The sequence below is a fragment of the Rhodamnia argentea genome, chromosome 4, assembly GCF_020921035.1.
Source record: "Rhodamnia argentea isolate NSW1041297 chromosome 4, ASM2092103v1, whole genome shotgun sequence".
NCBI classification, from domain to species: Eukaryota; Viridiplantae; Streptophyta; class Magnoliopsida; order Myrtales; family Myrtaceae; genus Rhodamnia; species Rhodamnia argentea.
This window is the reverse complement of record NC_063153.1, coordinates 8,094,199-8,117,593: the sequence shown is the minus strand read 5'-3', so window position 1 is coordinate 8,117,593 and position 23,395 is coordinate 8,094,199. Positions and strand designations below refer to the sequence as shown.

The following is a 23,395-nucleotide window of genomic DNA, read 5'->3' as shown; positions in this document are numbered from 1 at the left end:
AACCGATTCAACAATACGAATGCATTCGATGACAACTAAATTATTGCTCGATGTAGAACTCCCGGCCAAATGTATTTCTTTCTCATCTTTTGCCAAAAGGACACAGAATTTAGTTGGTTCTTAAAAGACCTATAGTTCTCAACTTACTGTCATAGATTCTCCTCGCGTGAAGAAACTCAATAAAAAAATGGATTAATACCACGAAAAATCTTAAACTCGTATAATTGTGCCAAATTTATCCCAAACTACTTTTTTGATCACAAAAGACCCCAAACCGGTATACTTATGATAAATTTACTCCAAACTAATTTTTCGAACACCAAAAACTTGAAACCAGTACATCCGTGACAAATTTATCCCAAACCCGTACACATGTGATAAATTTACCCTATATTAGAATAATTAATACCATAACAAATTCCAAATTGAAGCACATGTGATAAAAAGAGGTTAAAAATCCCAAACGGGTGTATCCTGTAATTGCCACGTGTCATCTAACTCATCAATTTGATAATAAAATTTAATGGAAATGAAAAGAGGGTGAATTTACCATAGATGTATCAGTTTGGAGTAAATTTATCAAAGATAAATCAGTTTGGGATTTTTTGTGGTCAAAAAAATAATTTGGGGTAAATATATTGTAGGTGTATTAGTTTGAAATTTTTCGTAGTATTAATTAATTAAAAAAAAAGAAAGGACCGTAAGAGAGACAAAAGGACAAAGTCGCATGTGAAAGGAGCGAGGACCGAGAGGCAGGCCCTATCGTGACGGCATCGGATTCTTGGACAGCACCAATTGCGTTTTTAAGTTTATGGTTTTCCAAGGAGTCATCTTAAAGTCTTCAAAGACCTACCCAACTTTATTCAAAGCCGTTACATCCTATAGGTATCAACTACTTTTCCTGAACAGGAGCATAATTACTGATGAACCCCTTGACTGGTTGCTGTGCTGCCTACGCCAGTCTTGGAATATTGAATACTGCTGGAAAAGCAGTGATATTATAATCTTGACTAAGCAAACCCTACTGGTTTGTCTGCATCAAACCCTACTGGTTTGTCTGCATCACTTGGCTGTATATATTGACAATCTCTAGCTCTAAGCTTAGGTATACACGCCCCTCTAATATTTCTATAGGGACATCCGTGAGAGAGACAGACAGACAGACAGACAGACAAATCTGGTCAAATAAGCTCCCATGGCGAGACTAGAGGCCGGAAAGAGCAGCGGTGGTGCACCGGGAGGTGAGGTAAATGAAATCAAGGGATGCAACCTGCAGAAGGATGAAGGGTAAACTCCATTTAAGATCCTTAAACTCGTTTTTTTTTTTTTTCCATTGGAGGGGAAAATAAGAACACGATCTCATGTCACTGTTTGGTTTTTTATTTCCAGTTGTTCATATAAGTTTTACCTGATCATGAAAATATATTTTCAGAGGAGATAACTGTACTTTCCTTGATATCTTTGAAGAAGTAAGTTCCTATACCAGAGTCCAAAGAATTCATTACTCTTTAACGTTCATGTTTGGCAAATACCAATATTAGTGATGTGTTGTTTTATCTTATATAGAGTTTTACATGATCGATGTTGCTTTGTCTTGTGCTGCAATTATGTGATGTTCTGTGGAAAAATCATTGCAAAACTGATATATCAATTTATCGGAACATATCATATCACAAATCCGGAAAGTCTCTGGAAAAACGAAAAAAACATTGCATCTGGCTTGAACTCTAATCAGATGATTTGCATATACTTAGATCAATTTCGGTCATTTATTAAGTAGATGGGTTTTCTGTTTGACAGCCAGGGACAACTTATCAAATTGGTTGTTGAAGAGGCTTTGGATAAGCTGAAGATAAAGCATGAACCTGTGACTGAACATTTAGTTGGACTCACTGCTCAGGTAGAAGAAGTCATGAAATTACTAGACAGTGATTCTGGTAATGTATGGCTCATCGGAATTCATGGAATGAGTGGAATAGGAAAAACAACCGCAGCCAAGGTCGTCTTCAAACAACTATGTTCCCACTTTGGAAAGCGATGTAGCCTTCTTGAAGACACTCAAGAAGAGTGACGAAAGAGGGCTTAATCAAATTGCAAGATATATTGTTGTTTGGATATAGTCAATTCGAGAGCAATACAAAGCACTCTCGAATACATGCATCTATTAGGATATCCTTGATAGCGATAATAGGTAACAATAAATTATGGATGCATGATCAACTTAGAGATCTTGGAAGGGAAATTGTTGCATAGACAACAATAAGTTTTGGATGCATGATCAATTGAGAGATCTTGGAAGGGAAATTGTTACATAGACAACAATAAATTTCGGATGCACGATCAACTGAGAGACCTTGGAAGGGAAATTGTTATGTAGGCAATAATAAATTTCGGATGTATGATCAACTGAGAGATCTTGGAAGGGAAATTGTTATGTATAGAAAGTGTACAAACCAATTACTAGTTTGCTAGTAGAAAACTAGACATTCCATTATTGAGAATTGCCTTTTCTACTATGAAACATTTTGTTAGTTGATGATTACTAAATGTTTACTTACAATTAGTTGGAATGGTAAGAAATTTCAAGCGTTTGATCTAGATGGAAATATTCTCCCATCTTGATCACAAATAAATAGCTTAAAGGTTTGAAAGTTTAAGGTTCCTAAAGCTATCTAATGGAGCCTTTGTCGGAGATTTCTCGGATTGTCTCCCAAAGATAAGATGGATCACTTGACATTCTCCTCCTCAAAAGTTTTGGGGCAGCCGATACGCATTCAACAAATATAGTTGCTCTTGGACTTTCTGACAATCACTTTACAGATGATTCGGAGATGTGGAGCTTAATCAAGGTATCTAAACTTATGCGTATATTGCATCTACTCTGATTTTCTCCTTGTATTTATGTCTGATATTTTTGCATTTGAAACAGAACACCATATGTAGGTGGCAACCAGATTAAAGGTTCTAGCTCTTGAAAAGTGTTTGGGCATTTCCAGAGCTCCAGACTTCTCCAAGTGCTCGACATTAGAGAGATTGACTCTCGAAAGATGTGAGAATTTGAAGGAAATTGACTGTTCGATTGGAAGACTGAAGTGCCTGATTGATTTGAATATAAACAGCTGCTTGCGTAGAGTTGCCTAAAGAAATCAGAGGGCTAGTGAAACTTACGTGGTTCTCTTCGACAGATTGCTTTAGGGTGAGCAAACTTAACGACTCAATTGGGAAAGTAGCATCCTTGACAGTGTTGTATCTGTCAAACATGAGAGTTACAAGCTTACCTCAGTCGATTTGCAGGCTAAAATATTTGTCAACTCTCCATCTTTCAAGAATGTCAATCACCCAATTTTCGACCCTAATCTCACTCATCTATGGTAGATTAAGTCGAGAAATTTATGGTTCCTCATCCTCTGCAGTGATTCCTGTAGTAATACTGTCTTTTCTGTTTGCCTCTTTCATCAATACATTCAAGTTCAGTCATCTGAATGGAAGAAATTAGGTTAGAGATTGACTTCTGGACATTCTGAGGGATATGAGAGGTCATAATATACCGGAAGGAACTTAATTTGGAGAAGTAAAACCATCTTCGAAGGAAGAAAAAGGGTGATTTTACACTATGTCTTGCAGAATGCAGATAGGAGCCATGAGTTTGCTGTACCCTTGCTTGTGAAAGAGGCAAAACCAATGTTAAGAGAAAGATATATTTGATGACATCTGCATTTTCTCATACCAGAATACTGGCTAAAGAGAATCTTATTTTTCATTTAGGACGCGGCTAAAAAATAGAAGGGCACGCCGAAGAGCCCGAGGTTCAGCTTCAGTTCCATCCATCTGCTAGTTCTGAGGGATCACGAAGCGAAGGGCCTCCCTTTGACAATGTGAGCGAAGGACTCCGCCTGGAAAGCAATATCAGACCACTGAGCAAGAAGACTCGAACCCTTCGTGTATTTCGCCGCTATTTTCTATGTCGCAATTTATCGTTATCAGGTCGCACGGGCTGAAAAAGTATAATATTGAATTTAATCGCAACCTATTTTTGCTGGTCTTGATGAACTTGCTCCCCCAAGAACATTTCGTGATCAATTCAAGAAATGCTTAGTGAGCATATTGGAATGTGTCTGCAACCACAACTTCCCTAGCTTTAAAGCCGAAATTCTTTTAGTTCAAAACAGCAAAAGCATTTGAAGGATAGTTCAGAAATTGTGGAGATGGAAGGACCAAAGTCAACTCGCCATTTTGGTTGGTTGTAGAGCTAAGTAATGGCATCAAAAGATGACTTTCAGACTCCTCTTGATCTAGTTTCAGAACAAGAACTCATGTTGCATATGCTTCAACTCAGTATTTTCTAATATTTGGCTTGACAGTTTCTTCAACCTTCGACAGCATGTTATAAACCAACCGACGCACCAAAAGGCAGTTGATCGGCGCTGAGATACATGTTCTGCCAATGATTAGGTGGCTGGGTTACCAGTTATCTTTGTCAACATTCATTAGCGAGATTTAACAGAAGTTGCCTGATATCGAAAGCAGCGACGGACTTAACATGTTATGTATATGCCATTTTTCATCATCTAGTGTGCACTTTTCGTCAATAAGGGAATCGTTCTTCAAAGTTGATAATCTAGTAGTCCTTCGATATCTGCTAAATTGCTCATGAATTGCTTGGTCGTAGCAAGCAAGCCCACAGAAAGGATTTCACTTGTGGCGATGAGTCCTAAGGACCCTGATAATCAAGCTTTCTCTTGGCTCGTCCCCACTTGGGAACCAAGAACAACTTAGTCAAAATAGGAAGATTCACATACTCTTATGAAATCACTCTGGTTATAACTGCAACCTACTATCATGTCATACAGATAAAAGTGCATTGAACATATTAGTTCTAGCCTAACTTATGCAGATTTGGATGTACTTCCCCCCACCAACCATGGTACGTTTTTTAACCTCTGGAGGTCATATTGACATAGTAAACCTAAGCATTTCACTATGCGCAGAGGATTGCTGTTATTGGTACTTTTGGATCCTATTCCCGTGGCTCTCCCCTTTATATATCTGGAAGTCGCCTCATAGGCACGCCTTTCGAATTCAAGTGGAAAATGCAAGACATTGTCTCCGTCCCAGCTTTAATGAAGCAGTCAAGAATAATATTGCGCTAAAATGCTCTGTTGGAGTGTAATTTCAAAAAAATCCTAGCAACATTGAGAAAGACTAGCAGTGATTGCATAAACAAATAACCAACAAGCCAGAGAGAGAGAGAGAGAGAGAGAGAGAGAGAGAGAGAGAATCTGGAGGTAAAGTTGCTTTTTCATCTTACGGTGCTGGTGCTTTGTCCGTGTGGAATTACTGGGAGAACGATCTAACATACAAGGAAAACATGATTGACAGATCTTGTACTGTCGAGGGTATCCAAGAACCAGGATAAAATTAAATCACACGGTTTATACCTAATCGATAAAACTGAAGATGGTGAAAACTCACCAGCATTCATACATCTGTCATACATAAGGTTCTCGCGAGGCGGTGGGTAGTTCTAGCTCGGGCTCGGATATAAGAGGTGAGACATAAAAGTCGACCATCTCCTTGGTTACTTCTTCCAAACTTGGAGGATCCCACTGCACATTATTTGAAAAGCCCACCATAATTTCTGTCATGTAAGTTGACAAGATGTGTAAGTTTTGCAAAATTGGGACTTAATTTTACCTTTGGAGCAAAGTCCTTATCCACTAACCGTGCCCGAACACCCTACAGATGGCAAAGGGTACTATTAATTAGAACATAATCTATATCTTTGCAAACCCACAGAGGGCAAAGAGTAATCATCTGACGATATTGAGAGTGCAAAAAACAAACACAAGATTCAATCGTACAATTCCATGTCCAAGATTCGCATACCTCACAGAAGTCTTTGGAAACTTCTCCAGAAATTCCACGAAGGGATATTCGGTATTCCCGAGTTAAACATTGATCAAGAGTCTGGAATCTGCCTTCGCGAATCTGATAGTAATAATTATAACCAAGTCAATGTCTGAGAGAAGGAATCCATGTCCAACAAAGAAAATCAAAAGAATGGTTACTTACTGATCTTAGGGTCACTTTTAAGCTCAATGGAGAAGCTTCTCTTAGTTTCTTGAGGGTCATTGCACACCATCCATCATAAGAGTCAGCTGCTTCAATTTCCTAAGCAACACCAATTTAATAAGATGGTAATAAAAGAACATCTAGGATATTAACTATGCTCATTGCATTTCTCAGTTGATTACTGCCAATTCTAACATCATGTCATCTGGCAAAATACATCATCAGTCATACCATATCAAAAACCAGTATGATGTTAAGCATTATGGATATGAACTTTCCAACAATAAACATAAGAGTCCTTTCAGGTCTCTCGTCCAACTTACCAGTGCATGAATAATTTCCTCGACTGTGTCATGGCTAAAGCATTTATCAATCACATCAATCCTGAGTCAACACTAAATATTGTAAGAGAACAAGACAAACATACTCCGTTTAAAAATTATTCAATACACCCTTCAATAACTGCAACAAATAAAACTGAAGAGATTAGAGAGCAAATGAATTGCTGGCAGTAAGCAAAACAAACTATGAAGGTTCATTCTTTAATGAAGGTCAGAAGGAATATACTTGCACAGAGAAGGAAGAAACTTTTAATCCATAAAAGCAGCAATCACTATGCTATCTGGAATATTTATATGTCCCTTGCACAGTTTGAATGTGCACAACTACTACTAATATGTCATAACTAATAACTTATCATGTATATTTTAAGTGTTTAGAATGACTGATTCAAAGTTCTACTCGCATTTGGATAAAAACAGAATCAACCAGAGAAAAGTGTGAAAATAGCTTGTACAGAAAGTTAGTAGGACGCAATCTACTCGCAAGAGTCACAATGTACATCATTCATTAGCTACATCCCAAACTTTGCTAATGTGTTCCCCCCAACAAATGTATAATGTAAAGTTATACCATATAGGTCCAAGAGCATAGTCATTCACGCAGAGAAGGATAAAAGTTAAAAAACCATGCTGCAAGATCCCAGAAAGCTGTAGACTAAAGTTGAACGTTACTTATGAATGATACTCCTGTCAGGATAAACAAGATCACCGTATTGTGAAAGGGATGTCTCTATAACAGATGGATCATCCGTAGTCAGTTTACCAAGACGCTCTTCGATCAGAGCCAATCTCTGTCAAGGCAATTTGTTCATAACTCAGAAGAGATTATCAAGGTATATAGTGTTAAAAAAAAAGGCAGCAGTCAAAGGAGCATTGGAAACAAACCGCATTTAGTGAATAATGAGTAGCCAAGCGGCAGGCAACCATTTCCACACCATTAAGCTTATCCCCCGTGAGAGCCAGGTATTCCCCTGGAAGAAGAAGGCTACACATTCAAAGACAGTAAAACATTTCTGCATGCCAGAAGGGAACTCATGGATACAATAAAACATAAGAACATGCAGTACATATTATAGTTCTGAAGAACTTCCAGTTTACAGACACCAACAAAACATTTTGAGGCCTACATATCATCAAATACTTCTGGCCTATTTTAAATTTGGTGAATGATCTTCTTATTTCATTACACAGCGCCAAGACCTCCCATTTGTTTGCAGAGACAATGTACCTAGATAGCCAGGTAAACGGGAAAGGTGGAAGGTAGCTCCAGCATCTGGATGAAATCCTATTTGAACCTCTGGATGGGAAAAAACCTGCAATTGAAAGCATTAGCTCAAGCATCTACTATGAGGAATTGCTGCAGAAATATGAAACCAGGTGCATTATGTGCTTGTTTGGCCAAGTTAGTCCTTCCATTAAAAAACTAAATGAAAATGGTGACATGGCCATTAAGGGGTTGTAACATGCCACCTCAGCATATATGGCAGCCACATAGGGTCCACATGGCTATTACACAGTTAAAAAACAATAACGTTGTCGTTTCAGAAAGAAAATTCAAAAAAAAAATAATACTAAAGGAAAACCATCTTTAAATTTGCTCCAGCAAATATAAAGCAGTCAAGCACCGTCAGCCACCGGCAAGGGTGGCCAGACCGTTCCCAGGCTCAGGCAACGTTGGCTAGACCCTCCCCACACTTGGGTGACAGTGACCAAACCTTCAAGGAGCTTAGGCGTGTTGCAGCCCCCACCCTTCACAGAGGTACATGCCCGAGAGAGAGATACAAGGGGAAAGCAGTCTTGGTCCTCGGCCGCCCCTCGGCACACAGCAGCAAGGGCCATGGCCCTCACCACAGATCTAGGCGAGGGTCGCAGCCTCACGACAGATCTGCAGTGGTTCTGCTGGGATTTGAACTGGTCCGAGAAAGACGGAGTATGAGAATTTCATGTGTTCAAATCTTTCACTCGTTGCAAAACCATTGTCGATAAATAACAAAAACTAGATCAGAAGGATTGAGTGAATCACAAGTGCTTTGTGATTTGGAGGATTCAAAAATACGTTTCTTTCTTTCTTTTGGTCTATGATTCAAAGAGCACAGCTTGAGAGCTCATGGTCATTGTAGCCTTGAATTCTTGCTCTTCTGTGCTGGGCTCAAACAGAGTCAACCCCCTAAAAGAAAAGAAACTGGTATTTCCTTTATGCTATTTTTGTTGATGCTTTGTTAAATTTCCTCGATTTGGGTTGATGGGTTATGCCGAGCGTGATTGATAGAGTTAGTTCCAGCTTCCTTTTTCAAAAATTTTGCTATTTCATGTTTGCTGACAGAGTTATTTGATTCCACTTTTCTTGAAGATTTTGTGTTGTGCGAACACAACGTTGATGCTCTCTCACGCACTCCCTCTGTCACTGTCTTGCGTGTGGCACTCAGAGGCGACAGTGGCAAGTGCCCAGCCACCATGACCCTGGCGATGGCTGGGCGGCACCAACTCCAACGGCAGCTCCCCCTTCCCTGCCAAGTCGCCCTTACCCTGACCTTTCCCATCCTCTCTTTCTCTCTCTAGGCTTTGCTTTATTTATAAAAAGTTCAAGGACCTCCCTTACCATTATGCCATGTATAGAATGTGTTAATTCCCAATCCCATGACAATTTAGCTCACTAATGCTATGTTCCAGCTAAGAAGCAAATTCTAGAATAATGACAGACAATGGCATTGGAGCTCACTATTAAGATAAGAAATAAGTTGACAAAGGAAGTTGAATGAACACAACCCCAATGAGCACATATATGACAGCAGTTAACATCTATATTAGTATTTGGAAAAAGTCACGTACAGTTTTATCAGTTGCCAATCGAAACATTCCAGGGAGAGAAATCCCAGCTCCACATGCCATAGTGACACCGTCCAAAATAGCCAGCTGCCCAAGAGTGAAGTAAATAATGAGTGACCGACTCATAAGTTGATATTAATATGAATGCTGAGACATTCAAACAACTTTGATTGACTAAAAATTAAATTCCAGATGTTTAAAATACTACACCTACTAAATGGTTAGCAATTGCAATTTTTACCGTGAAAATGGGTTGCCAAGTTGATGTCAAGCAAACAAACACTTTAAATGAATATTACATGCCAGAAAATAAAAAATGAAAGTAACTTGAAGAACATCATGCAATTAATTTTAGAAACGGAATCCTGCTTGACATAGAAGAAACTGTGCCTATAAGATGACTACTATAAACCAATTTCAGTAAATGTCACTCTCTTTACATTTGACTCGAGGAACAAAGAGGGAAATTGTAAATGGTTTTTAAGCGTTCTTCCTTCTTAATTAAACCTAGAGTGATTAGTAGACAAGAGCTAAACATTAAACAGACTTGCTTTTGCCCCAAGAAGAATCATGTCAAGAATCACAATGACTTACTTTCTCCTCTAATCTCACGATGAATTGCCTTACTTATGAAGATCATGGTCATGCAGATCGTTAGTCAAAGATAGTTTTACTGATCAGGCCACCAATGGGGAGGTACCTCATCTACTTAAGATTCATCTGTAACAAAGTATGTCCACCTTAGTGACCTAGACTGCTTATGCTACAGAAAATGGTGCCAAAGCGGAACAAAGTAGATCACATGTCAAGAAGCACGATATCCAACTAGTAGGTTTAATCCTAACAAAAAAAAACCAGCTAGTAGGTTTAGTAATTTCCATTATTTGGATCGTGATAGAGCTCAAGGATTCATCCACCATCACTCACTTTGTAACACAGAAAGTTTCTTTTGCCAGTTTTTTTCTTTTTTGAGATTCTGCGTTTAGAGCAACATTTAACGTGATGTTACTATAATCATTCATCCAAGTTATTTCCAAGATTTCAAAAGTTCATGTAAACGCTTTATAATTGTATAGTGAACTGGTTATTGCTCGGATTCCAAATACTAGCGATCCACAATGTAAGAGTTCCCTATATCAGCATGCTTACATAGGAGGTAGTTGCAGGGAAATTAGCAATCTCCATATCTCTGGAATTCAGTAATACCACATGATGTGAGAGTCAAACATCAACTATATAATTTATTAGAATTATGGGAATCTAGGGTGGAAGTTCTGTTTCTCATCCAGCCAGGTTAAATCACACCCTCCTCTATGATGTATGACCTACGATATATTGTGTCAAGAGGTCATTACACAAAGCAAGAGAAATTCAAAAGAAAATCCAAGCCCTGAAATTATCCATTACACAGTAGACTGACTCTACATTTCAAAAGAGCTAACAGATTACAAACCTTAAAAGGAGATACTCACATGTGGTTTCAAATATGTCCCTTGCACATAAACGAACTTATATAATGTATCAAAAAAAGTTTTGCACTCCTCAATATTCCCTGCATAAATATTGACTATTTGATTAGAAACGACATTTAGGAAAGAAAAGAAAAAGAACTAAAAGATCATAATCAAAGGAGTAAAAGTAGATTCATAGCAGAGTTGTATGTTCTTTGAAGAGCACTTGAGGGGCATTATTTCACATTTCCAACTAATTTTATCTATCGTATCCAACCTGATTCAATATATTGTTCCACTCAAGTACACTAATTCCTCGTCCTTAACCTTTACTCTACAGCCACGAATCCACCATTGCATATCTTGTTCAGTCATAAAAATTACCTTCAGATGTTGATATTTAACACCCAAAATTATCACCTAATATAATATTCTTGCCCTTGAACCAATCCTCTGCTTCTAACAACAAATAATATAAATAGCAAAAAAAAAGGCCACCATAAAAACTATAGGAGGGAAAACATGTTTATAATAGAAAGCCAAATAATGGAAAGGACTCATCACCAACCGACCTTCAGTGAGCAAATGATAAAGGGCAACGACATCTCCACCTGAGCAGAAAGCTCTGTCGCTACCCTTCACATCAACAAAATTGTGAATGTTAAACCAAAGATTGTGAATCCTGACAATAATAAAAGGCATGCCTGAAATGTGAATCAATTCCTCCTTCTGTCTAGACTCCAGACAGAAGAAAGTCAGGTTCTATCTGAAACTATCAGCTCTTATATGAGTGTAATGGTAATACCTTCATCACCACAAACCCGATGTTTGGATTCTCTTCCCATGATTCATAAAGCCTCTTTAGCCTGGCCACCTGTAAAAAATAACAGCACAAAGTTGAAGCTCTAATTGTTCTAGAAAAGAAAACTAAACAGGGTATCATGAAACCCGAAAAATGAACAGGCTTTTCATTCTGATTGGGGTTGGTGAGGAATTGTTTCGAGTTGGAGGGAAAGGAAGAACCAAACCATTGAAGTAGTGAGAGAATTAAGAGCAGATGGTCTGTTGAGGATCGCAGTTCTTGAGTTGGCTCTTCCATCCACTAAAACCTGACGCCACAAACATTTATGAATCCAAATATAAGCTCCCAATCAAAATGAACCAGCATTTTGTATACACAAAGGAGACGAGACAGAAAGAGAGGGAGGGACCTGGTCTTGGATGTCGTCGTAGCTACCGTAATGGGGCTGAGCAGAGAAACTTCTCTGGTGAGGGAAAGAGCCGAGCTTGTGAAGCGAGCGCCTGGCTCTCACTAAAACCTTCAAGCTATGCATATCTCTCTCTCTCTCTCTCTCTCTCTCTCTCTCTCTCTCTCTCTCTCTACTTCTCTTAATGTATTTTGAATACTCTACCGAGGTTTTTGAAGGGTGTTCCTCTGGAGCAATGCCTGAACCTCTGTCGCTCCAGCCTTACCTCAAAGTGAAGAAGGGAACGCTGAACGCTGAACAGGGCACCCTGAGACGACCCAAAACGAAGAACAGAGCCCACTGCCAGAATCTACAGATCAAGTGGCCATTCCATCCAATTCAATGAGGTGTTGATCTGATTGTCTCAAGTCACAATTGTAAGAGAGAACTGACATTGGGCTTTTTTCATCTGGGCTTGCACATATGGACCGGTCTGATCCAGTCTAGGATCTGGAAGATAAGGGCCTCATTCCAAACGAAGCTCTATCATTAGCTCCTCCTCCAAGAATATTTTCTTTAGTTTGAGACCAAATTTTGTGTCGTTGAGTAAATTTTTGCCATATGATTTTTACTGCAAACTTTATACTTGTCTTCTAGCATTTCATGTTCAGTGTTGACTTTGTGTTCCCAATTTGTTATACCTGCTTTCGTGTCGTGTTAGCGCTTCAAGAACTGCTCATCTTAAGAAGATGTATAGAAGCACTGGAGCTGCTTGTTTTTTCGTTGTAGGTGGAGATACCAAGGGCTTCGGTCTGAAATTAAAAAGTGGAGATAGAAATGCTTTATTGCATTGCTTGACTAAAAACATTTTTTTTTTTACTAAAAACAAATTATTCTGGTCAAATAAGTCCAAAAGAATGAGGTTACATAAATTTCCAAGAGATTTAGCTTTGAACAACCATGTACTCGTCTCAGGAGGCGGTGCAACTCCATCGGTCGTACTCTTCATGTTCGAAGATCTCATTCGATTGTTGTTTTGGCCCTTTCAGTTACCTGTAGCCAGTCTGTACCTCGTGCGTAGCACTAGTCAGCTCGAAAATGAGTGCCCTTCCTCGGACTCTTCCACAGGAACAGCATATGGTGAACTCCAATCAGCATCAAAGACTTCTTGAAGCTGTGAAACTATCTCCTGGTCATGCGTCCCGAAGCCGACACCAGCAGTAGTATAGAAATAATCCCATACGAGGTTGCTTGTTCCAATGTGGGCTCTCACATCGCTAACAGCATACTTTCCATGGTTGACCCGGGTGAAACCAGGATACTTATTCCCAGTGCTAGTCCCATTGCGAATCGCAGCTCCAGTCGCGTTAAAACCCGGGACTAAGTAGTACTTAATCTCCACTTTGCCAGAACACTTGTTGTATTTTGAAGATGAGCAGAGGACATTTGAAAGGAGGAGAGATTTCAGGTAAACGTCAGTGTTGTTTATGAAATGAGCCCAATATGCTACCAATATCTTCACCTTGGCATGCTTGGCAAAGACAACCTGAAAAAATTATTGTTACCTCAGAAAATATGCTCCCAGTAACAACACATAGGAGGATATAAAGTGGCGAATGGCTGTAGCAGGAAATACTGCTTATGATAAGCTGAAAGCATTTTCATTTCTCTGTTCCAAGCACATGAGATAAACTAGAAAAAAGACGCCCATGATTATCCATCAGACTTCAGTAATGGTGGTGCCATTAAATGTTTCATTGGTTCACTCTTTGAATTATCGTGCGAGTCACAGTCCATCTCCATAACAGAAAAAACACAATCTGGCAGATGCAAGACTGAAAATGATTTGCAATGAACACCATATTAACCCGTACCAGACAATTTGGTTTCACACATACAAACGAGGGCGGAAGCTGTTGCAAACTTGCAAGGAAGGAGCCTACCTCTGACACAGCAGAAGAAAGGGACGACCAATAAACAGTTTGCTCAGCATATTGCGATTGACCAAGCCAGTCCATTGTGCTGATCCTAACAGTCCCTCCACTTCCAACTGATTTAATTGTGTCAACCCATGCCTGTTCGTCAGCCTGGTACTTGCCAAATGACAGCTGCAATGGCAGTATATTATATGTTAAAAGTAGAAGCTTGAAAGATGAAACAGAGGGGATCCTCCAAAAGGATCAGTAGAGCAATCGCAACGGGATTCAATCAACTTAAAAATTGAGCACCCTCACTATTCTTTAAGGAAAATGTACAAGAATGTTCCACACTGAAAAATGTTTACCCGCTGGATACCAGATAGAAGACGATAGACAACTAGACTGGGGTCAATTAGCCAAATTATAATCAAGCACAGACACCTGAACGGCAATATCACAAAACAACAAACTTAATAAACTCAACCTCAAATGCAACCATTCGATATCTTTTGATTCAACAAGCAGTTTAGGACGAAACAAATCTAAACTGTGATGGCAACTATTTCAATGATGTCCAATTGCATTCTTACTTCCTATATTAACACGAAACTGTAAAAGATAAATAGCTAGGTTTTGGACAAGTTACCTCTGGAGGAGCAAAGGAAAGATAGCTAAGTTGAGATTGAGAAGATGTATGATTACGTCCAGGAGTATCTATTGGAAGACGAAACATGTGAGGATGTGACAGGACTGGATAGCCTGCTACATGAGGAACCTCCACATATCGAGGAAGAGGCGACCTGCCATGACATGTTTGCTCACAGACAATAAGTGGACTCGGAAAATTGTAATGTCACCTTTTCTCTAGATCATTACGATAGGCTATAGCAGTGAACTGAAATTTAATCAAGTAAATAACCTTTAGTGGAGCACCAAACTGATCAAATGGTTACAACATTACATACAGGCTAATATCAGACCACAAATAGTCGAATAAGCTGCTGAATTCAAATTTGAGAAAAACTTTTTGACAGAAGCCTGTGCCCAAGTCTAAACATTGGAGTTGCCAAACTAGAGTGAGCCATGTCTATCCAGTTGTAGACAGGCATACTAATAGAAGTCCTCAATAGAGCAAATCTTGTCCTCTTATCTTGTTTCAGAAACTTCTTTCTTCTTTTAAATACTATGTACCATTCACTGGAGAATTTCTGCTTGATCATCAGTCCCATGGAAAAGCATTTTCCTAACGAACAGTTTAAAAATAAAACCCAAATCTCTTCCTTTCAATCTGTATATCTCTACTTTTCTTCTTTTAAAAGCTATTTCCTATAAATGAGAACAGTTCTGCTTTCTCTTTGCTCGTATATAGCATTCAATTATCTGGGAGAAAACAAACTGAAGAATAAGTAGCAAACGCCAGGAATAAGTATTTAAGATTCACTTTGGCAAACCTTAATAGCTGATCCAACCTAGTGGGTTAAATGACCAGGAAAAAAACCTAGTGGGTTAAAGCTTGGTTTGTTGTTGTTGTCAATGGTCATAGTAATTTTAAAGAACTGACGAAGATAAGAATCAAAAATCTGTTAAAATATTCTAAACTGCAGCAAAAGATCGGTCGACGAGTGTTTGTAAGTTAGCAACAAAAACTATTTTAACAAACAACAAAAGAATCAAATTACCCATCCCCTGTCAATCAGCATAACCTCAGAAGTTTTAGACCTGAGCCTAGAGTTAATCTGAAGGTTGAAAGACCAAAAAAAGATATTCCTTGACTAAAATTGATACAACAGAAAATCCCATTGAGCAGAGACATGCCTTATGAAAGGAAATTGTATTCTTTATCACCAAAAGAACCAAAGAAAATGAACAACACAACCAATGGCCAGGGGGAAAAACAGAAGAGCAACACGATTTGCAAATTCTCATATTAAGCAGGCAAAAGAGTCACACAGAAAAAGTGCAATATGAATGTCTTTGTCATACTTGCATCTCTCTTCAGACTCAAGGAAATGTGACCAACAGGGAACTTTCCTAGTAATCTGCCATTGATGGTCCGAGACATTCTTTGTGTAAGCTGAAGCGTTGAGAGAGGAAAGTTTCCACAGGTTGTCATTGTAGGATTCAACCTTCTTTGCTATTTTGGGACAATTAACAAGGTATATTCCAAGTTCCTTCACCTGTAAAGGTCTGAACATCAAAATTCTTCTATATGGCTCAAATACCCTAACAAATCTACAGGTTGTGGAGATTAAAAAGAGGCGATCCCGCACCTCTTCTTTCGCTCAGTGAAAATTTATTTAGCCACAGTCGGATCGGTATCCTCAGCAATAACAGAATGCAGAAAAGGCTATACTATATTCCTGAGAAAGGGACTTCTTAACGAAAATGCGTACCTGAGAAAGGGACTTCCAATCGTTGTTGGCAGATCCAATATAAACATCTCGATTATCTGATATCCACACTTTTGCATGAACTATGCCTGATCCCCACCATTTGGCAAATAACAGAGTTACAGATTTGACGTTTGTCCTTCCTGAAGCAATGTCATTTGGTTCTTTGTCGTAGTCAGGATACACTCCTGAGTGCTGTAAAAGCCTGATGGAGTTCAATATTCTTCAGAGGCGGTCTAATGTTTGCATGAAGTAAATGAGAACATATCTAATATACACGGCAAATATGAAAGCAGAAGCCTCAAAGAAGACGGGTTTGGGATTATGCAGTATAGACATTTTGCTCTACTTCCAAGATACTTAGTATCAGGCTTCAGACTTCTCTTTAAGTAATCAGTTACTCACTGCTTTAGTAAGTAATTATGGGACTACAGTCGTTCACTATCTTCATCCATCAGATTAATCTCCTTCTTGAGGCTCTCTCTGAGCTCTTGGAGGACTAGGATTCTCCAACGGAATGAACTTTTAATCTCTCAAAGTAGAATGTGTACATCAATTGCATCACTTATAACCCATGGTGTTCTATCAACGATTTTCCAGGATTTCACTTGGGAAAGCACATTAAGCAAATTACCTAATACGTGCTTCGGAAACTTAGAATAAGAAAACATTTGACACGTTAACAGAAAGTTAGATAAAATACCACAAGCAACAAAACTATGAAAAAAAATCCCAGATATAAAATAGAAGGTAGCCAAGATCAGCCATTTTGTCGAACAACCCAAACTGAAAGCTCCAATTGCCACCAAAGCAGCTTTACAAGGACAAATCAGTATATGCAAGGGTATGAGCAAGCACTATCTGCAATTACCTGATAGTGACATTCCGATCAGCGGCATCTTCGATGGCTTTGTAAACACCGCGACCAAAATCGGCCCCGAATCGGAGAATATCAGACTGAGAGTAACCATAATCGCCGGACTGGGGATCATCAGGACGAGCAAGCAGCTGCCAATACTGCGTTATGATGTCCAGCTTCTTCGTCGAGTTTCCCACCAACCACCGGAAAACATCCACTAAACCATTGGTTTCCCCAATCAGCAACTAATACATTTTAAAAAAATCCGATTTTTCTATCACCAACCTCAGTCTCTCCTACTCTGTTCCTTCCGTTACGCTTTCTGAAACCAAACTGCAGCGCATTGCTTTAGTTAAACGCGTCGTTGCGACGGAAGAGGGGGGCGCTTACCGGTGGAGAGGATGCCGGGGACACGGCGGAGGAGGGGCATGTCCGTGGGAATGGATTGGACGAGCCATGCCTTGCAGTGTGGCGAGCTCGCCGAGAAGGTAGGCGCAGAGAGATTGGCTATCGCGATGAGTGTCAGAGCAGCCAGAAAAGGAGATGAAGGGAGACGGGGCTTCATCTTCTGGGGTTCAGCTCATATGACTCCGCGCTCGTCCTTAGTCAAAATCGAGTTGGGCATGCGACAATGGCTGAAGAAAGTGTGACAAAGAAGGAAAGAGCAGATTTTCAGAACACGGAGGTTCCCTCTTCGGGTTTGACTTTTCGAGTTCGCCGAGGTGGCGTTATCATCGTCAGCACGTGGCAAGATGTTGGATCTTTAGATTTAGAAGTTTGGACAATTTCCTTTTCTTGACGTTTGGAAATAAGGAAAACGGGTTGCTTGACGCTCGGTCATCCCCCGAGAAACCGGATGAGCTGGTCATCCGGTCCCAGACGGTTCTCTCCATTTGACAAGCATATTCTCATACAAGACAATACAAGCATAGCGTACTAAAAAACTGATTTCGTTGACACGTTCTTCGTTATGTGTAGCCTATAATCATACTCAGTGAAAAGAAATTATCAGATCTATCATCTATTAATTATTTATTTAATCATATGACCTAGGATTATGTGTTAAGTATAACTGCAATATCACATAAATTATGCCCCTATTTTGTTTTTCAATAATCTCATACACATGTATAGAGTAAGACGGTCCGGTCCTATCGCGTTTTGCTATTGGTCGCGTAACCGTTGCCTTGGAATAGGATAACTTGCTCTTTCGATCCCAGGGAAGCAGTGGCCTGTCAAAACATTATATAGCGTCTAGAAGGTTATTTAGTCTTAGGTTATGCTTAATTAAAAAAAAAAAAAAGACCTAAAGGATCATGGACGCTGCACCTACATATTGATGCAACATTATTATACTTGAAATATATCAAAATTAACATTTTATGACCTATAATTATGATCATGCGCATTGTCAATAATGTGTCTCATTTATATCATCGGTACAACATTTCAAGGTGTAACACGCGATATATTCATTCAATTACATAAACTGCAATTTATGAAATTGATTTATCTCTTGACATCAGCTGAAACCGAGTTATAAAATTTTATGTATTGCTCTTTAGAACAATTTGTCATGGGCTATTGCTACGTTTTCTTGAAGCCATCTCATACTAATAAGTTCAGATAAAAATTAAAGTGATCGAGTTAATCTAAAAAAAAATATTAATTTGCCTCAAGCATAAAATGCCTACAAACTTTTACTAAAGTAGCTTAGTTAGATAGTGCAACGAGGTGAATTTGGGAGGCCAACCCTATGTCAAACTCGAAATAGTCCTAAATAAAAATTGGGTTTCCCAATAACAATTTCAAAGACATCCTACTGTAACATGCAAGAGCCTGAAACTTCATTCATTTACGTTTTTTTATACTTGGATTAAGATCAACTCAAAATTAAATAATTACTAAAATAATTTAGTACTCGGTAATTCAAGGCCCGAAAATCAAGGGAAATTTGTGCAAAAAGTCTTAAATCAGTTGCACATTTGCCAATTCAATCCTAAACCTTTTAATTTTGTCATTTGAATCCTAAACTTTTTCTTGTCTTGCCAATTGAGTCTATCTGATCAATTTTGGCCGAAAAAACGTAGATGTCATATGTTCTACGTCACACGATCAGCATTAATGTAGATAATTTTACATAATATTCAAATGTTTTTCAAATTTTATTTCTAAGAAAAAAGAGAGAGAGAGAGAGAATGGCAAGCTCACCAGCAGGGGGCTATGGCTGCCGCCGCCCCTATCACCGGAGAGGGCCGTCGGAGGTCCCCGGCCTTGAGCAAGGGTGGCTAGCCTTCGCCAGGCCTAGGCGAGGACGCCCAAGATTTGGGCAACACCAGCATCCGCCCTTAGTGAGGAAACAGAGAGGCGGAGTAGAGAAAGGAGTTATGAACTACGTGAGGAGTAATCACACAATACGATCCACCCACAGTTATAAAACTTATGATATCCATCGATTCTCAACCTTCGACGTCGGAGTACCTACTAACAGCACTCTACTCAATGTGCTTGAACAATGTTGAGTTCTTGTCATCCAATAACTCATCTCATGGGCCTAGCGAAGGTCACCATACTTAGGGGAGGGCTAGCATCGCCTAGGCTTGGCGAGGGCCAGCCACTCCGCAGATCGGTGGCGGTGGCGGCGGCGGCGGCCCATGGGCGAGACTGCCATGTTCTTTCATTTTCTTTTTAGTTTTTTTAATATAATATTAGCTTTTCTCTTCGAAAAGTTATTAAAATTTTCTCTACGTTAGCACCGGCCGTGCCACGTAGAATAGCCGACCTTTGCCTTGGCGATTTCCACCTAAAATTGGCTGGACGAACTCAACCGACGTAACTTGAAAAAATTTAGGACTAAACTAACAAAATTAAAAGGTTTAGAACTGAATTGACAAAAGCACAATAAATTTAAGGCTTGGACAATTTTTGCCAAAAACCAAACAATATCCTCGTATAGAAGAAATCAGACAGCACCTTTGCATATAAAACTTGGAGTTACAAATGATGGTGCTTAAAGTGTGGAGGAAGATATAGGATGGATCTAGAAATTTCATTAAAGAGGAACAAAAGCAATTCAATAATTACAAATAAAATCCAAAACTTTCCCGAGGGAAAATGGAACTTTCTTTTTTTTTCCAAAACCAATTATATTCCTAGGATTTTTTTTTTCCACCATTATGCTAGCGGCATCCAATTTAAAACCATGAGTGGAGCTTTCTTCTTCTTCTTCTTCTTTTCCAATTCTTCTTCATGGAGTTTGGAAATTTTTTCCGAATAGTATTTACTACATAGATAATTTAAAAGTTGTTTCGAAACCCACGTGAGGTTTTTCCTGAAAATGGAAGAACCAACGTAAGATATCTTCCCCATTGGATGAATTGTTGAAAGTATGGCCACAACATCATTTCGCTTCTTGTCCGCGAAAGAAGAAGAGAATACTTTTGTTAGGATAATATCATCAAACAACTGAAAAAGATAACAGTAATTAATGACATACTTGCAAAAGATTCTGGCGGCTGAAGCTCTTGACCCATCATCAACTTTCGTCCAGCCTAAATTACGCCGGGAAAAATATGATCTGTCCATTTACGTTTGACTTCATTTTGAAGATAGGTTGCGAAATGGGATAGTTACACAAATCATATTTTGATTTTGGTTTAGGGTGTGATGTGGTCCTTGAACTTTTAATTTGTTTAATATAGTCATGTACTTTAAATTTGTTCAATATGATCTCTAAATTTTTTGTTTATGTTCAATTTAGCCTAGCATTTTCATAAAATGTAGGGACTAAATTAAATATGTACCAAAAGTTTAAAGATTATATCGAACGAATTTAAAATTTAAGGACAATATAAAGCATTAAATTAAAGTTTAAATATCACATTAAATAAATTAAAAATTAAAAGATCACACATCACGCTAAACTAAAATTTAGGGATTATCTTTGTCCTTTCCCACTCGAAATATAGTCTTCGTTTTATCATAGAAGAAACGCGGCGAGGGTGTGGCGTACCCTGCGGAAACCGCTCAGTTGCAACGATGCTGCTACGTATGAACCCTAAAGAACGACACTTGTAAGGACACAAACACGTGCAGCCACCACGTGTCACGTCAGCTCGACACCTACATAAAACATGTCCAGTCGGACCTCAGTCGATTGTCTCCCGGCATTTGATCAAGACCCTTATCGCCTGTCTTTCATTTCATCAGCCTCAGGTCGGTGAGTACTCTCCAAGAGAGACAGAGAGAGAGAGTGAGCAGGAGATGGCGGCGGACGATGCGCACAAGGTGAGGGCAGGAGGGAGGGACTGGCGGATGAGCCCGAGGGCGATGGCGGTCGGCGGGATCCTCCTGGTGGCGGCGGCAGGTTATTACGTCTACTACAAGGACAAGAGGAACACGAGGGAGGGACGCGCCAGAGTCAGGAACGAAGTCACCACCCAAGACCACCCACCTTCGGATGTTCGTGCGAGGAAGTGAGACGGATACAGCAGTCATTTTGGGCGCGGGCGAGGGACGTAACTTGTGAATATACGTGTTCAGGAGTCTTGGTCACGTCTAAAATGTATCGGCCATCTTGGAGTTTACGTTGATAGATGATGAATAGAAAAGATCGAGCATGAGTTAAATCCAAACTAGAAAGCACATATTCTCGCTATGCTCGCGATGAGAGATGATAGAGGAGCTGGTCTTGATGCATGTAAGCTCATTTCATTTCGCGATTAAGATGTCCAAAAGGCTCTCCGACAAGTGTAGATTGTTGAAAGTTCACACGAGAGCCGTACATAAACTGAACGTTGTAGTAGTTATAATGCTCTTCCCAAGTGCAGATATGTTCGGACATGGCGTTCCGATTGAGTCAAACGATACTTCACGTGTGAATTTAACCACAAACATTACCCGTCATCCACAACACACTACCTTGTCCAACCCATGTCTCTCCTTTTCTTGTTCTTTGCCACACCATTTGGTCTGCGGTCGGCGGCCCCAACGATCGTCTCACGACTCGATCTCTCTTGCCAACACTTGCTCCTTCTTTTGATCCATCGGAAAGAAGTGGATATGTATCTCATCCTCTTGACGGTGGCAAATCTGGCTCCATCGGAGCCATCACCCTAGAACGAGCTAGGGAGCCGTCCTCGTTGACTGAATCGATGCCAGCTCCGTTGAGGACGAAGCCAATTCCGGCTAGCCTCATCGATGATGCCAAGAGTGCCGATCCGCACCCACGATGCTCCCAGTTGTGGCGGAGGCAAACAAACCAACCCACTTGTCCTAATCAGAACCATTGATGGCTCCTTTGTTCAGGGGACATGGTCGGAGAACTCTGTCGGAGACAGGGCAAGAACCTTCCCTTTGTTATGCCCTATCAGTTCTTCCATGTTTAGAAAAGTGTCGACGTCGACGGAATTCAACGGCGTTCTTACGATGATGCTAGGCCGCTGTTCCAAGACACATGATAAGACAGAGAATATGTTCATCTTGATCTTGAAAAAATTGTCAAAAAAAGTTCCAAATGTTCCACACTTTTGTCAATTCAGTTCTAAGTGTTTTAAGTTTGTCGACCCAATCATAAACCTTTTCACTTTTTATCGATTCAGTTCTATTGAGCGGAATTATTAACGTGGATGCCGGTCAGCTTACATGGTACCGCCGCCCTCGACATGAATAATCTTTAATAACATTTTTAATAATTTTATAAAAAAATTCTAAATTATAATTTTTTTTTCTTCTTCTTTTTTCCTTCTCTAGGCAAGGTTTGGGGAGGGTCGTCAGCCCTAGCAAGAGTCGGCGGGGGCCGGCAACCACTACCAGACCCCGGGTGGAGGCCACGAAGCCGTCACGATCACTATCGAGGTGTCGCGGCCCTCACTTGTCCTTGTCATGGCCGGATCCGGCTACCGATAGCCAGATCTAGCCACGACAAGGACAAACGAGGGTCGCGAAGCCCTAGCTACAGCCAAGAGGGTGAGGGCTTGGCCGCCGACAATTATCGGCCTCTAACCTAGAAAAGAAAAAAAAAAGGAAGAAAAATAAAATTAAAATCAATTTTTTATGAAATTATTAAAATATTATTAAAAATTATTCACGTCAAGACCGACAATGTCATGTGACATGACCAGCGTCCACATCAGCAATTTCCGGTCAATAGAACTGAATCGGCAAAAATTAAGAAGGTTTGGATTGAACTGACAAAAAATGTGTGAAAGGTTAGGACTTTTTTTATAATCTTTCCCTTAATTTTTTCGTCTTTTGTTTTTCTATTGGCCATTAAAATGTCATTGCATGGTGTGAATGGATACTCAATGGGCGGCAGCAAAACCTTTTCCTTATCTTCAATCTAGGCCTGA

At 39.7% G+C, this 23,395-nt stretch overlaps 3 protein-coding genes across 3 annotated transcripts in view; 1 reads left to right on the top strand and 2 right to left on the bottom strand.

Annotated features, from left to right (window-relative positions):
* The first annotated feature begins 1,064 nt into the window (after positions 1-1,064).
* LOC115736095 (disease resistance protein L6-like) lies at positions 1,065-2,250 on the top strand. The gene is made up of 3 exons (XM_048277606.1): positions 1,065-1,143; positions 1,181-1,287; positions 1,801-2,250. The coding sequence occupies exons 2-3, from the start codon at positions 1,196-1,198 to the stop codon at positions 2,069-2,071; spliced, it is 363 nt and encodes a 120-aa protein (XP_048133563.1). The 5' UTR covers positions 1,065-1,143; positions 1,181-1,195; the 3' UTR covers positions 2,072-2,250.
* Positions 2,251-5,337: 3,087 nt separating this feature from the next.
* The window catches only part of LOC115736082 (3-hydroxyisobutyryl-CoA hydrolase-like protein 2, mitochondrial), a 29,497-nt gene continuing 11,439 nt past the window's right edge, over positions 5,338-23,395 (bottom strand). The window contains exons 2-15 of the mRNA XM_030667596.2: positions 11,902-12,052; positions 11,719-11,799; positions 11,496-11,564; positions 11,263-11,326; positions 10,712-10,791; positions 9,243-9,326; positions 7,642-7,726; positions 7,299-7,384; positions 7,086-7,204; positions 6,396-6,456; positions 6,073-6,171; positions 5,887-5,988; positions 5,695-5,736; positions 5,338-5,606 (exon numbers count right to left, since the gene is read on the bottom strand). Coding sequence (XP_030523456.1) covers positions 5,490-5,606; positions 5,695-5,736; positions 5,887-5,988; positions 6,073-6,171; positions 6,396-6,456; positions 7,086-7,204; positions 7,299-7,384; positions 7,642-7,726; positions 9,243-9,326; positions 10,712-10,791; positions 11,263-11,326; positions 11,496-11,564; positions 11,719-11,799; positions 11,902-12,024 — 1,212 coding nt within the window. The 5' untranslated portion in view covers positions 12,025-12,052 and the 3' untranslated portion in view covers positions 5,338-5,489. The remainder of the gene's footprint in view (positions 5,607-5,694; positions 5,737-5,886; positions 5,989-6,072; positions 6,172-6,395; positions 6,457-7,085; positions 7,205-7,298; positions 7,385-7,641; positions 7,727-9,242; positions 9,327-10,711; positions 10,792-11,262; positions 11,327-11,495; positions 11,565-11,718; positions 11,800-11,901; positions 12,053-23,395) is intronic.
* LOC115736080 (phospholipase D Z-like) lies at positions 12,782-17,745 on the bottom strand. Its single transcript, XM_030667594.2, has 7 exons — positions 17,436-17,745; positions 17,058-17,262; positions 16,190-16,391; positions 15,780-15,973; positions 14,443-14,596; positions 13,821-13,985; positions 12,782-13,423 (listed from the first exon to the last, which is right to left on the bottom strand). Exons 1-7 carry the CDS (start codon positions 17,608-17,610, stop codon positions 12,965-12,967), a joined length of 1,554 nt encoding a protein of 517 aa, XP_030523454.1. The 5' UTR covers positions 17,611-17,745; the 3' UTR covers positions 12,782-12,964.

Excerpts from the sequence above, each read along its gene's own strand:
- LOC115736095 (XM_048277606.1), top strand. The coding sequence starts at position 1,196 with ATGGCGAGACTAGAGGCCGGAAAGAGCAGCGGTGGTGCACCGGGAGGT. Across the intron at positions 1,288-1,800 it reads AACCTGCAGAAGGATGAAGG|CCAGGGACAACTTATCAAAT; the intron begins GTAAACTCCATT and ends TCTGTTTGACAG.
- LOC115736080 (XM_030667594.2), bottom strand. The coding sequence starts at position 17,610 with ATGAAGCCCCGTCTCCCTTCATCTCCTTTTCTGGCTGCTCTGACACTC. Across the intron at positions 17,263-17,435 it reads CCCCGGCATCCTCTCCACCG|TGGATGTTTTCCGGTGGTTG; the intron begins GTAAGCGCCCCC and ends CCAATGGTTTAG. Across the intron at positions 13,424-13,820 it reads TTTCTTCTGCTGTGTCAGAG|GTTGTCTTTGCCAAGCATGC; the intron begins GTAGGCTCCTTC and ends TAATTTTTTCAG.